This window comes from Maniola jurtina, chromosome 9 (genome assembly GCF_905333055.1).
Source record: "Maniola jurtina chromosome 9, ilManJurt1.1, whole genome shotgun sequence".
NCBI lineage: Eukaryota > Metazoa > Arthropoda > Insecta > Lepidoptera > Nymphalidae > Maniola > Maniola jurtina.
Window position 1 is genome coordinate 7674107 of NC_060037.1, and position 15717 is coordinate 7689823.

The following is a 15717-nucleotide window of genomic DNA, read 5'->3' on the forward strand; positions in this document are numbered from 1 at the left end:
CAATACGCCACTTTTTGAGCAACTGTATTAAAAAATATATACCCGAATGAATAAATTAGATGAAGTCAACTTCATTACCTGGTTATCATAGACCTAATTAAATCTACAATATGATACGAATTCCGCAGCTGTTTGCAGAAGAAAACATGTCACTGAAAATAAATAAATAATAGTGGCGCACAGATTCATAGCATCGATGTGGCGCACGCTATACGCGCGTTGAAGTCTTTTACACGGGAAAAGTAATAGCGGCATTGAAATGACACGTGACAATAATCACAAATTATTTTAATGTTTTATTTTTTTACTAAACACACATTACAGATAATGACAATAATACAATCAAGTAATACAAGCCTTAAAAAAACTAGCCCCTCTCCAAAAAAAAGTGTCTAAAGATACAATATTATCCGATATTTTTAGGTTTTCTGTAAATCTTCTTCTAAATATATTATACTTAAAAGGAAAAGATGACTGACTGACTCACTGACTGATCTATCAACGCACAGCTCAAACCACTGAACCGTCATACAGCTGACATAGGCATCCGCTACGAAAGGTTTTTGAAAATTCTACTTCTAAGGGAGTAAAATAGGTGGATTCGTATGAAAGTCTGTCAATTTTGAAGTTGTATCCAAGAAAATTTGTATTTAGCCTTTAAAGTGAAGGAATACGAGTTTCACGATTTTCGAATATTCTAAGGGAGAGTAAAAGGAACGTTTAAAATGATTTTCACAAACAGGTAGAGAAGTTACCTATACAAGAATTGATCCTTCAGGCTCAAAATCTTGAATTCCTAAAATGTTGAAATCTCATGCCTAATGTTGAATTTGCAAAATATTGAATTGTGGACTAGGCTACGAGTATATGGGATTTTTAAGAACCTTATTCTACGCGGCCGAACTCATAGGTAAAATATAGTAAGTAATAGTAAATCATAAAATTATTAATGTACTAAGTAGATAAAATATTTATTAACAAATAAGTATCGCTAATCCGATCTTCATGATACCTAGTAGATTCAAAAATACCGACTTGTAGAAGTGGACGGGCATAGTTTTAGTACTTCCAAGAAGCTACAGGTCTCGACGCTCCAAGCACAAAACATCCAAATTCGGAACTTAAAGTTCAGTCACCCATCCAGTTACCGATTTGGATCAACGTTGCAACATTTGCTATCAACTACGCTGCTGCCACAAGTCGATGCCACCGATCGATGCGATCATTTTATCTTTTGATTCATGCAGTAGGCACAATGTACCCAATGTAAATAAATGATTTGAATTTGAGTTTGATTAAATGTATTTTCTTATTTACACTTTGTATCAAAATGTTAATAAAAGATTACAGATATTCTTTGCTTTTTATTTACCTACCTTTGTAAATATATAAAAAGAAGAAAGATTTAAAAATCGAATATTTTAACGCAACCTTAATTTATATTTGACCGCCTTAATATGATACCTATAATGTAGGTCATTAAGCCTTTTTGATATAAATATATCAGTGAAAGTGTCGTAAGTACTTATGTCCTTTTTAGCTAGGATATAACCTACATTCGGCCGCGTTAGGAATCACACAGATAGTCAGTTAGATAACCTTATGTCACAATGGAAGCATTGTATTCAGTTTAATTATCAATACATAAACATCGAAATGTTGGCAGAGAAATGTGGTTTAAGTTTTATTGAGAAGAAATTCGAAAAAAAAATTATATCATGTATATAAAGTGTATCTCATGTATTAAAAATAGATAAGTACAATAATTATCATTTAACCTTTACTTTGAAAACAAAAGACGATCCAAGATCCGGCAAGACAACCTAAATTTTATCCCCATTGCCAAACATACTTGGAAACAAAGTCATGAATGAACCATAGGGTTGATCAATGGCACAGCCGACGTCACGCCCTGTACCACTGAATCGGCATAAAGAATATTCTATCGATATTTCCTTACAAGATTCGGTCGAATTAGCGTTCTATGTAGCTCGAAAACGTATCGTGGTAGAAGTCTGAGTCGATCATCTTACAAAATCCGAGCTCGTGCATCTTTACGTTGGTCGAAGTATAAAGCGTTGTGGTGGTAGGAATGGCAGTCATTCGGACGCAAACAGAGCGTCAGTGAAGTGGTTAAGACAATTTAATATCATTTATAAGTGATAAATAAGAAAGTGTTATAAAAAAGTAAGTTTATAGTGCTTAATATACCTAATCATTCAAAACAAAACCGTTACGAGAAAAATACATAATTCAAAGTTCGGATTACACATGATTAAGTGGTTATTACGTGAATGTGATAAGCGTGATTTGATATTACATTATTCGGTAACAGTTACTTGCAGAAAAATGTACCTACAAACAATTTTACCTACTTATAAAAAATTCTACGTACGATAGGATTGATTGTTTTTGGGATTCATAAAAAAGACTCGAAAACCTCCAAAAACCTCAAAAAAAGTTCATCGAAAACTTAAAACACTTCATTAATTATTTTATCTATTGAAACATTTAGTAAAACTAAAAAATAAGTGCACAGAAATATTTTAACTACTTTCACTTTCAAATGAAAATAAAGATAAGCAGATGAAACAAACGTAGTTCGTTAAGATGCTTGCTACTTTCAATTGAAAAGTCACAATTTTCCCAAAATTTAATGTATGTTTTTACACGTTTCCTTCATAAATAAGTGGTTATAATCCTTCTATCATAAAATGTCTAACGAATTTCAGTCATTTATGTAATGATTTGAGGATCTTATAAAAAAAACTGTGAAAGATTTTGTTACAATACTTATACCTACTATAATATTAATGCATACATAAAGGTGTCAAGACATGTAAGAAGTGTAGATTTTGTAATATATTATATAAATAAAATCGAACTCCATCTCGGAAGTTACATCACTGTTGTTACGACAATCGGGTCAAAACGTGCGGCGCTTACCAACAGGCATCTGTGCCGGTTTTGATGACACTGACACCATTATACTTTCATAATAAAAACAAAATGAGTGACACCAATAAATTAACATATACCGCATTCGTACAGCTTTTATTTGAATATTTTTCTCATTTTATGGACACCATACCGGATTTATTCAATTTCTGTTGTTGGGGTTATACCTCTTTAGATTTAATCACGTAATTGTATGCTAACGAAACCTGAGAAAATGCTTTCGCAGACGCACGCTTGCTTGAGTCGCAACGAAACTCCGACATTACAGAGGCTTACATAACCGCTGCGCTGTCCGCGAAAGTAAAAGTGATTCTCCGCCTACCGACCCATGTTTCGCCATCTACGTTACTCTATAGTCTATATGCGTTGTTGAAAATTATATCACCACATCTTTTTCAGATCATGCGCTGGTTGACACATTTTGGTATCCTGCTACTAACTATAACTAGTATAACTGCAGACTGGTCATGGGGAGGAGAAAATGCAGATAAAAATGTGGAAGATAATAATGATAAACCAACAGAATTGTTACAAGGGGAAGAAACAGCCGAAGCACAAGAAAAGAATTTTAACACCACTGGCTCTGTACTGGACGACATCGTTGATGAATTAGTGAGCAGCAAACAAGGCAGAAGTCTGGGTGGCTTTGACGACGTGTATAGCGATCCAACAATCAAAGAAGCTTTAGACTCGGGAGATGATTTAGAAGCTAGAAATTTAATCAAAGGTCGCCTGTGCACCTTAGGACTTATTCAAGTAATTTTTTTTTAAATTTAATTATTTATTATTTAAATTGTAATGATTTCTATATTTTTGAGTTTAATAATTGTATTCTAACCTATCTATATGTTATTATTATATTGTTTTCAGTGTGAAGATGAAGACACTCAAGAAAAAAGGTATGTTTCACCAGATGAACTGATTTATGCCCAACCGGTTGACATCAAACCTTATGGAAAACCCATTGCCTCTATCCCAGTGCGAGGCCCACCTAGAGCTTATGGACCTCCTAAGCCAATGCGCTATCCTCCACGCCCGCAAAAGATTCCTTCTAAGAGACCAGGATATGGTGGAAATATTCGACCAGGGTTTTCTGAGAAATACGGTGTTGCTGGTAGCAACTTCCAATTTTCTCAAAACAGTGGAGCTTATAATGGATACGATTCTAATTATGTAACAAAACCACCGACATTTGCTAACAATGAGCCATATAGTTTTGACAATTCGAAACCTATTTATAACAAAGACCCAACAGCCGGCCACAGCAACAGCAAACCAGACACTATAGTGCAGCAACATGTTCACCACCACTATGTGCATGAAGATGGTAACAAGGAACCTAAAGTTATAATAAAGCCCGTAGCTATTCCAGTGGGATCAGTAGGACATCTAGCATCGCAGTTACACAATCAAGAATCTTCTGACGTTATAACGTCATCGGGAGGTGACTTCAACGCTTTCTCTTCCGGTGGATTTAAGCCCATGACTGGAGGCTTCATTCAAAGCAGTAAGCCAATTTATGAATCAGATACGATTTATGGATCACAATTTGGTCACGGGGGCTTTAACAAAGGGAGCTCTAACTTCCTCAGTCAAGGATTACCAAACCAATTTAACAATAATGCTTTTGAAGATCAAAAATTAGGAAATTCTTTAGGTAACTACGCATCCCAAAATGGAGAGTTCTACAAAAAGGAACTTAATGTAGGATCTAGTAACAACTTGTTTAATCAAGGACCAGCGACATTCGGTCAAAATAATCTTTACCAACAAAATTATCACGAAGCTAAGGCACAAGGATTTGAATGTGCATGTGTAAGCTACGATCAGTGTCCTAGCCAAGAAATTATTGGACGCAGAGACGATTTATATCTGCCAATAGATCCACGTAACAAGGGAAGCGAAATTGTAGCGCTAACCGAAGAACAATTGGATACTTTAAACAAAACTTCCGCCGATGCGCAGCAAAATCAAAATAGTACTGAAGTTAAAGAAATTACTAAAAGAGACGTTAGTGATGCCAAAGACAAGGAAGCGACCAAAGAAATTGAACCCGTAAGTACCTACATTTTTTTTACAAATCATAAATTAATATTAAAAATCTAACATAATAAACAAAGTATACCTACCGATCCTAACTTCCCATTTACCTTACAATATTACTATTTTCATCATCATCATTATCATCAAAACAAAATCTGGGGTAACCTTTGGTATTTTAATTGGATATGTGTAAGTTTATTTTTCATATCCATTTGAAATACCTAAAAAGAACAACTAAACTGGGGCACTTACATAATTCTAATAACACTAAATTAAAATGTTTATTTAAACAAACATAAATCACTTCAGCGCCTCTTTGGCTTGGACGGTTTCGGCGAAAATGGCGGTAATAACAAGAAACAAGTGCAGCCCACGTTTGGTGTCTCTTTTGGGTTGCCCCAACCTTCCCACGGCTATCCTATTAATCCTTTCAACTCAAATCCTTTACACAATCCCTACGGTCCTGCATTAAACGGCGGAGGCCTTAATCTAGGTTTATTGTCCGTTAATCCTTTATTAGCTGTACAAATTACCAAAAATGATTATGGTGAAAAAATAGTAAAACCTTTTGTCAATTTACACGTAACCCCGAATGAACATGTAATTAATAAACTTGGCCACATATTCCACGAAAAGAAGGAATATCTTCTTAATAAGCACGAACATTTTCACCATTACAAACCATACTCTTATGATCATCATTTATATAAACCTATCCATCCGCCATTTTCATATCCTGCACACCCGCCGCATTATATTCACAAACCAATTTATTCACCCCACTTTTCGCATTATGAACATGGTCACTATCGAGAAAATCCACAAAATACTCTCGAAACACCATTAAGTAATGATGATTACTATGACGATGATGATAATGATAGTAATAGTTACGACGGTTCTGTCGATGACAATCCCTATTTGGGTGGTTATGGCTTTGAAAGATCCGCAAATACCAGTGCTAACAATAGAGACGTTAACTACGCTAACCGGTACGCATATTCACGTTCCCTCACCGTCCCTTCTAATCCTGGGGCAAACCGGGGAGGCCAAGCTATTCGATTTCCTGAGAAAAGAAAGCGAAGACAAATTTCACTCGAAGCCTCTGGGATCGAACACATTGAAGAGGTAACAAGTAACAACTCAATCAAAACCACAATTTACTCTTTTTAATTTACTTACTTTGTAATTTGTTCCTTCAGCGACAAGGATACTTCGGCCGACCACAAATTCCACAATGTCAACAAAACCAAGTGTGCTGTCGTCGCCCACTTCGGCCACAAGCATCCAGCCGTGGTCAGTGTGGACTAAGGAACTCGCAAGGCATCAACGGAAGAATAAAGACACCATCCTACGTGGACGGTGACAGTGAATTTGGAGAATATCCATGGCAAGCCGCTATATTAAAGAAAGACCCTAAAGAATCGGTGTATGTCTGTGGAGGAACACTCATTGATGGACTTCATATTATGACAGCAGCACATTGTATCAAATCGTAAGTATCATTATCGACATTCAAAAAGTTTACACCTGTATAAAGGAATCCAATGTTAACAAGTGTAAATTAAAAATTTATAACACCCCCAACAAGTAAAGGTACAGATAACCTTCCAGGTTACTGTAACTAGAAAATCGCTGATAATTTTCAAACGGAACCGATTTTGTTTGGATTATAGCTAAGAACACTCTCGATGAAGCCACCTTTCAAACAAAAAAAAACTAAATTAAAATCTGTTCATTAGTTTAGGAGCTACGATGCCACAGACAGATACACAGATACACACATCAAACTTATAACGCCCCTGTTTTTGGGTCGGGGGTTAAAAATACTGTAGGTAACAATAACATGATAATATGTTAAGCCTTAATTATTATTTTTCTTTTACAGATACAAAGGATTCGAGCTAAGAGTGCGTTTAGGTGAATGGGATGTTAATCACGACGTAGAGTTCTACCCATACATCGAAAGAGACGTCATTTCAGTACATGTGCATCCTCTGTACTATGCTGGAACTTTAGACAACGATCTTGCTATTCTAAAATTGGATCACCCAGTGGAATGGCCCAAGTATCCCCACATCAGCCCCGCCTGCTTGCCCGATAAATACACCGAATACGCTGGGCAAAGGTGTTGGACGACGGGCTGGGGAAAAGACGCGTTCGGCTCCAACGGGAAATATCAAAACATCCTGAAAGAAGTCGATGTTCCAGTACTGCCTCATGGTCAATGTCAACAACAGCTGCGACAGACGCGCCTCGGCTACAACTATGAACTGAATCCAGGGTTCATTTGTGCCGGTGGTGAAGATGGCAAAGATGCTTGCAAAGGTGACGGTGGCGGTCCATTGGTGTGCGAGCGCAGCGGCACTTGGCAATTAGTTGGTGTAGTCTCATGGGGCATTGGATGCGGCCAAGCTGGCGTCCCCGGCGTCTATGTGAAAGTTGCTCACTATCTAGACTGGATCTCACAAATTACTGGGAAACTCTCCCATTATTAAATGGAAGATTTTTCATCGCTATGCGAGTGTATGAAGATATTCTTAGAATATTCCACTGAACTTTAGAAAGTAGACATTATTTAAAATTTTAATTTATTATTTGCCTTTGGACGGTAATGTCCAGAGATATTAAGTAAATGCTTGTGCAGTTATTTTGTAAAATAAATATTTATAAAAATTAACGCATTTCGTTTTTAATTGGATCATTTACCCGTCCATACCACAAACCCTGGATAATCTTAAAAATGTACTCCTATTAGATCCTAGATAATTTTATTTTCCAGCTTACGTCTCTACTCTCTACTGATTCGCAATTTGTTAAACGTAATGTAAATAATTAAGTACTAAGCTGCCTGATAAAAAAATACTCGCATACTTTAAATATACTTACCTACTAACATTTTAATTTAACACTGGTCTGCATAAGAACTTTATTGCCTCGTTCTTATTATTATGCATGAATAGCATTTATACCTAATTTATTTATTATTAGTTTTACCATAGACTTACGATTTTTCGCTAGTTTTACCTACATATCTTCATTGATTGTACCTGAAATTCTTATTTAAATACCAATACCAACCTACCAATGTTAATAATTGAAAATTAATTGAAATTTTGTTTAAGCCTCAATAGCTCAACGGTTATAGAAGCGGACTGAAATCCGAAAGGTCGCCGGTTCAAACCCCACCCGTTGCACTATTGTCGTACCCACTCCTAGCACAAGCTTAACGCTTAGTTGGAGGGGAAAGCGGAATGTTAGTCATGATTATAAAAATGGCTAATATTCGTTTAAAAAAAAAATGTTATTGGCTTTAAGTACCTAAATCGATTAATAATACTTACTCCCATCTCCCTCCAAATATATTTTTCAAAATATTTAATGGAGAGAAATCGTCCAGTTACTGTTTTATCGTAAATAGGTAAGCATAGATAAGTCGATGATAAAAAAGAAATTGTCAAGTGGTCAAAAGACACAAATCAAAGCCATCGAAGCATCATCCATGTCAAATCTATGCATCAAATCTTATATGGTGCAGCAAAGTGCAAAGACACTATTAAAAATTTCTGTTTGCACAAGGTTTGTCTTCCACCCTCTTAGCTTTATTTAAACGAACTTTCGAAACGTTTTCATTTTCCCTATTGATTGGGTCCTCGCCACAAAATGGCCGGGAAAGTCAGTGAACGTAAGAACAAAGTTGGAAAAGATGCGAAATCTGCTGCAGCTGAAAAAGGTGAAACCGTGGCAGCTTTCACATTACCAGACAGTTTGCCCTGCTCCGAAATTGAGTTTCCAATATTGTCCAAGAAGAAGTACACGGCCAATTGGAACGAGATAATTGACGAAAGCAATAAAACTTTTAAAGAGATCGAGGAATATGCGCAAACCAAAAAAGAGCCTACAACTAAATCACCATTTTACAGTTGGTATTTTGATTTTGCTATTATATCTAGCTAGCTACGACAAAGCGCTTGATAACAAAAACATTCTATCTAAGTAGAATATTCTGCACTGTACCGTTGTGGTGCATCACTCAGCCGCGAATCCAGCCCTTAAAAAGGTTGTGGTCACAGCCACCAGAAAATCAGCCAAATGCTAGTCGGAGTATGCACTCGCTCATGGTCGATATAGTGCATTCCTACTCCTCTCCGGATGACAGGCGGAATCTGAAAGCAACTTATTAAACCTATTTAAATAGCTATTAGGTGGGCTAAAACATTTATATAAAAATTTAACAAGAGCAGAAAAAAAGAGGCACAAGTAGGTCCAAGTAGGTAGTTAGGTAGACCATTCATAGCCTTAGAAGAACCCATTACTTAATATTAAACATCGAAAATTTTAGAAACCGAAAGTGATTTTATTACAAAGGAAGTTTTCGTTCATCTCATACCGGCATTGGAAGAAACTTTAAACAAAGCAGTAATATGGGACGCTTTGAAAAGACAGAAATGCTTTTTTAATGGGATTGATCATATTGCACAGGTAAGAGCCATCGCACAAACTATAGATTTGACCGTTTTTCCAAAGCTTGAGCTGTGAACTTTTGTCTCCGTACTTATAGTTTTAGTGAAACAATAGGGCGCGCATGAACTTTATACATCGGGGAATAAATATAATAACATCACGGATTACTTCACTTGTTTCAAAATATATAAGTATTCGTGCTCAGGGCACAAAGGCTATGCAGTGGCTTCCCTTCATTCGAACGCCATCTGTCTCTGGCATTTTAATGACGAGCCCAAGTCGCTAATATAACGAAGGCAATAACGCGCGTTTTTGATACCGCAGCCGAGATCAAAGTAGCACGCTTGCCAAAACACGCAAAATGTTGTATTTTATGGTTTAAATATATTTTTCTTTGTAGTACTTATGGAACAACAATCCCCGGTATCCTGAGCGTCAATATAACAATTTGCATTTATTTAACATGCCTTGGGTTCGAGAGTTATTGAAGTCAAAGTATGTATCTCTTTACAATGCATTATCATCTAAAGCCGATCGCCGGCCCACTACTTAGCACTAGCCTCCTCTCAGAGTGAGAAGAAGCCATAGTCCACCACGCCGCGCTGGTTAAGTGCGGATTGGCAGCCTTCATACACTTTTGAGAACTCACAGGCAAGCAGGTTTCTTCACGATATTTTCCCTTACCCTCTCGATCCTGCACGTTAAAGCAAGTGATATTTAATTGCTTAAAATGCACATTATTCCGAAAAACTATATAGGGGCATGCTCGGACCCACAAATGGGACACCGAAGTCACCAAAATTGACCCTACGTTGGTCGTCTCAAATGCTGGTCACGTGGGAATGAGATGGATATTTTTTTCTCTCGTTTGGCTTTACACTGATTAGCCAATGTCAAGTTTGTAGTTATTTACAAGTTAGGGAAACTATATGTATAAGTATGGACTTCGTCCGTGCTGGCGCCCGCCGACATACACGCGGCGCCCCTTTAGAGCGCTTCCCAGTCAGTTCCACGACCAATAAACACCAGCAGAACACAAAAACCGGCCACTTCTAACAAAAAAACACTCCAAAAAGTCACAACACGCGCGCCAGCAAACGCCACCACAGACGAAGTCCTGGATTTATTTTACATCGGGTCAGACGGGGCACTATTGTTAAATGCTAGCCCACACTGACAACGCTGTACCCTATCCGAGGAAAGAAGTTAATATAGCGCTCTCTCTGTTACATAATTCCATACAAATGATAGCAGCAAAAATCTTAGTGGGCGCTAACAATTTTGAGTCGCCAACCAATCTTCTTTCCATGGATACGGTATAATGATTGAAAACTGCCCGGCCAGTGCACTGGGTAACACAAATCATGCCTTCTTGTATATTTAGCAGACCTCGTCCATACTACCCGAAGTCCTGGCTATGGCCAGAAGATTATGCAGCTACTTTGATACAAAAAACCGTCCGGCAATACTTCGTCCAGCGTGAAGAAGATGTGCAAGAGATGCGCGATTTTTGGAAGGTAATAATTAATCAGACTTCGAGGGGTGTTTGTGCACTAGACCGATCCGAAGAGAAAATATCTTATTGATCGAGACAATTTCGTACCTACTGCAATTGAATGTCAGGAGTTCAGGACTTGTGAACTGGTCCAATTAATCATCATCAGCCGGTTTACGAGGACTGCTGAACTTAGGCTTTACCTAACGTGTGCCACCACACCCAGTCCCTCAACCTTCTTAATCTAACCACTTTCCGCCATCATCTTAAAGGTCCAAACGCACTTACACTGCGCTGCGCGATTTTTTTTAACATAACTTCACAATAATGTTCATAGATGGCGCTGTTAACATTATTATGAAGCATTATTGCAAAATTCACCCATGTCCAATTCTTTAGCTTTTTTGCGTCTGTTAAAAATTAACTATTACAATAGGTATAAAGTTACAACTATCTAATGGGAATTATGGGTACCGGGAGGTCTTAGTTCGGGGCGAACCACTAAACTAGCGGCACGCTATGATGGCCGGTTTGACGTTTGTCCGCTCATGAAGTTCCGTATTAATTGATAACGACTTTGAAGGAAATAATTGTATTACTTTATTGACGATAGTGATATGCAGAGATTCATAAATTTTATCGAATGTAGTTTTAGGTTTAGGACTCAAAATTTATTTATTAAATTGATTTCTTAAATGTATACAAGTGTAGAAAAATCAGTTTGCACCATTTAAGGGGTGAATGTACTTGTGAATATGAACAATTTTCACTATGTGGACAAACCTCTGAAATCGCAAAAAAATATCAATAAATTTTTAAAAATGGAATCTAATACGATCGTCACATAGGATCGCTGGCTAGCACAACTACTACCTCCGGCAAACTCGCGTCAATTCTCAATGCAAAACAAAGCAGTTTCGAATTGACGTTGCTTCGAAAAGTATAAACTGTCAGTGCAATGCGATTGTTATGTTTCTATGTTTCTTGTGTGCATATAAAGCATGTATATTCATTTTCGTTCAAATATTCAGTTCGTTCAAATAAATTAAATAAACATATACATTTTTGTTTTATTAAACCTATTTAATCAGGTACAAAAACAAAACTTAATTGTTTTTTGTTCGAGAATAAATTGACATTCCACATCACTATTGTAATGTGTCAAACCGGCCATCATAGCGTGCCGCTAGTGTAGTTTATGAGTTTGTATGGAGCAAGGCGCTCGCTGCCGCGTCGCACAGCGCAAGTGCGTTTGGCTTTGGACCTTAAGATTCGTCGTTTATTGTAAGAACTCATTAAGTACTTAATGTTGTTGAAGTGAAAAGTTCATAAAGCGCGTTGGGAGATTGTAGGATGGATGACATGCTAATGTTAATAGTGCTCGGAGTGCCGATAGATCTAAAAAATAAAGTAATGTCAATGGTTTTAATTGATAAGTTACGATTTTTTTTACTGAAATTAATGTGAAAATCCAAAAAAAAAAACAATTATTTCATAGTTTTAAGATTTCACTTCTGTCGGCAGTCACCATCAATTAATGAGTTTTTGAAGTAAATCAACAAATAAGTACTAAAAATCTTAATCTTAATCTTTTCAGAAACTGGAAATCGAACAAAATGTATCTGAAATGGAAACTAATCTATATTTAGCCAAGAAGTTTGCTTCACAGCAGGCTTTCAAAAATTAAACAATACTTTCAAAAAAATGGTTTATAATATAAAATTTGCAAGAACAATAAATTATCTACTGTCTAAACTCTAATATTATTTGCACAATTTATTTGACGGCTGCACAAACAATTTACTATGAGCTTACATATTTTGTCCCTTATTTCTAATTTGGGCCTTCTTTTTATTCCAAGCAGTTATTATGTATAGAACTGGAATATAAGCTGTCAAGATGTGAGTATATAACCCTTGTAATTTAAGTTTACTTAATTCAATTACTAACCTACTAACTAACCCCCGCACAAAATTAGATAGATAATGTAAATCAGTAAATACTTAATAGGTGTATGTACTAACTAGGAATAAGTAGCTAAAAAATTACGCAAATGCTGAATGTGTTCCAATAAAGAGAAAAAAATATATACATATAATAAGTACAGATATATAGATATATAGTTGGGAAAATCACAAAGTCATGAATGAGGAAGTTCTGCAACGCGTCGATGAAAAAACGTGAGCTTTTGCACACCGTCAAGATGTCAGAGAAGTTGTATATTTGGGGCACAAAAATACAAACTTCTACAATTCCTCATGATGGAAACGTTGCAGTAGGAAGAGGTATTGTTCACAGAAAGAAGACCTGGCTACTCGGCATCCAAGAGTGGAGAAATCGCGATGCCACCAACCTATTTGCCTAACAAAGAACAGAATGAAAGATACAAAGCATGAAAAAAAGCTGATCTTTGCTTTTCAAGCCAGCTTCTGTTTTCCCCACCAATCTTGGGATCTTTAAAAGAAGAGTTAATAGGCGCCTTTTAGGCATGCGCGGTTCACCTTACGCTGCCCTATCACCTGCTATTTGGTGTGATTGCAGTCAAGCACAAGTTAAAAAGAAGGCATGTAGACGAGAAAATAAACTTCCAGCCTATCAATAACTGTTTAGAATAATCAAAGGTCCAAATCAAATTAAAAAAATTGCAAGCATGCTAAGAACAAGAAGATACATTATAGCTGATGAGCCATTACAGGATTTATTCTAGCGACACTCCCTCATAAAGGGAAGGACTTGCTGGTTTCCCGAGGCCCATAGTAAACTGTACTGTAGGTTTCTCATCCCCTTTTGCAATTCTTTGTACTCTGTTGGGGCTGTGGTGGTATGATAGAGGCAGCACAAAGTCTTTCATGACCTGAAAATAAAAACAATTCTATTTAGCAAAATTGTTTACATAATTTTATTCCTTAACCCTCAATAGGTCTGGTTGGGCATAGACTTTGATACAAAAGGTTTATGTTCAAATCCCACTTGTTGGACTATTTTCACCTGCTTAAGAATTGTTTGTTGGACTCATACTAATATTATGACTATGCCAAAGTGTGCCTGTCTGTCAGTTACCAAACATCTTTTTATCTTGTTTAAACTATTTTTTTTTACTGGCATTTTCGCCCATCCCTGATAGTAATACATTCATATTTTTCTGCATAGAAAGATGAAACAGGCTCGACTTAAAAAATTAAAGAAATATGGAACAGCAAAGAATATTTTTACCTCTAATCCTTTTTTCTCATGATCTTTGACAATAAACTTTCTCATCAATGGTGGCATTTCAACTGTGTTTGGTAATATGACCTCTGTCCTTTTACAATCTGTGGATTGCAGCAACTGTGCTTCTTCATCCTTGGGAATAAGCTTGTAATCTGGCTTGTATGATGTGCGGTAGATTTCTGTAAGTTTTGGTAGGGTTCTACCTCTAAACGTTTTTTCTACCCAAACCCGAACTCTACGACGTTCCTGAAAATATACAACATTCTTAGTCAACAAGAGATAAAGATGTTTAGTTTTAGTGGTAGGTGATAAACTAGGAAAGACCAATCAACACTAATGACCAACTGTGGCTTCCCTCTCATAAGAATTTTGAGAAATCTGGACTTATTAACTGTCTACATTGTAAAAGGAATCTCTGTATAAAATTTCAGCTTCTGGACCTAAGGACTTTGGACTAGGCATTGATGAGTCAGTGAGTTTGGACTTTACTTTTCATAATACCTCTTGATTTGTACACGAAGAGGAAGATTGTTGGGTAAATAAGTGAGAACAAGTTCAAAGAAAGGATCCTTGACCACTGTAAGAACTTAGTGTCCGATTTCAGAGATCTGGCCTTGCTTTCAAACAGTATTTTATTTCATTCATAAAATCTAACAACAATTAGTGGTCTATTCAACAATGGTTTAAGATTTGTTTTTCTTCATTGACCAGTATGAGAGTGATTACTCATCAAAGACAGTCTTGGATTCAAGTAGTGGAATCAATGTTTAGGAGTTCAGAGATCCACTTCGAGACACTGAGCTAGGTACACTACAAAACCAAATAGCAATAACCAAACTTACTTCATGAGGACATGTTTCTACTTTCACAATCTTCATAAAACTAGGTTCAGGATAGCGTTCGAATACAGAACGAACAATCAACCTTCCTACTCCATAATTCTTGAGACTTCCGACTATTTCCCATAACGTTTTACCCTTAAAATTAGTAGTTCTACCAACATATTTGATCACAGGCGAAGACATAATAAGTTTGCAATAAAGCTGGCGATAGTGTTATTGTGTTTAAAAAAAAATATAGCTATTCCTTTGTTTTTTTCTATGGATTTGAATACTTATCAAATTACAAAAAAAATATGTAAAATAATTTTCTTCTGGTCGGACTCCTACAAGGATCTTATTCTTTTGTGAAATTTGAATGACATTGACAGGGGGGCGTAGTTGTAGAATAAAGGCTGCCAGCAAATAAAAGCTTCTTGAGTTTAGGGAATATGTTGAAAATGTCAATGTTGAAAATAGAGTAAGTTTTATCTATATTTACCTATTGCTAAATATAGCTATAAGATGCAGACATATTTATGCTATTTTTATCAGTATTTAAAGTGATGTTATGTATATAATGGCTTGAATATTTAAAAAAAATTGTGGATATTAGAATTTATTACTTAGCAACACCACATACAAGGGGACAGCGTGACAATTAACAAGATGGCGACGTTAGTTCCGATTTCGGCCACGCAGCCAAAGAATCCAAAGATACCTACTTCA

The 15717-nt window shown here is 36.4% G+C and overlaps 3 protein-coding genes across 4 annotated transcripts; 2 read left to right on the top strand and 1 right to left on the bottom strand.

Annotated features, from left to right (window-relative positions):
- Positions 1-1998: 1998 nt before the first annotated feature.
- LOC123867945 lies at positions 1999-7681 on the top strand. 2 transcript variants are annotated; one of them, XM_045910273.1, is made up of 6 exons: positions 1999-2186; positions 3358-3714; positions 3829-5013; positions 5311-6129; positions 6204-6496; positions 6890-7681. In XM_045910273.1, exons 2-6 carry the CDS (start codon positions 3361-3363, stop codon positions 7497-7499), a joined length of 3261 nt encoding a protein of 1086 aa, XP_045766229.1. In that variant the 5' UTR covers positions 1999-2186; positions 3358-3360; the 3' UTR covers positions 7500-7681. The 2 variants fall into 2 exon arrangements, with proteins under 2 accessions (XP_045766229.1, XP_045766230.1); XM_045910274.1 differs by lacking the exon at positions 5311-6129 and having other exon boundaries at positions 2002-2187.
- An 815-nt stretch (positions 7682-8496) lies between these two features.
- On the top strand, positions 8497-13417 carry LOC123867967. Its single transcript, XM_045910299.1, has 5 exons — positions 8497-8923; positions 9344-9483; positions 9866-9960; positions 10853-10982; positions 12558-13417. The coding sequence occupies exons 1-5, from the start codon at positions 8665-8667 to the stop codon at positions 12645-12647; spliced, it is 714 nt and encodes a 237-aa protein (XP_045766255.1). The 5' UTR covers positions 8497-8664; the 3' UTR covers positions 12648-13417.
- Positions 12655-15368, bottom strand: LOC123867978. The gene is made up of 3 exons (XM_045910315.1): positions 15013-15368; positions 14174-14416; positions 12655-13814 (listed from the first exon to the last, which is right to left on the bottom strand). Exons 1-3 carry the CDS (start codon positions 15193-15195, stop codon positions 13659-13661), a joined length of 582 nt encoding a protein of 193 aa, XP_045766271.1. The 5' UTR covers positions 15196-15368; the 3' UTR covers positions 12655-13658.
- Positions 15369-15717: the final 349 nt, after the last annotated feature.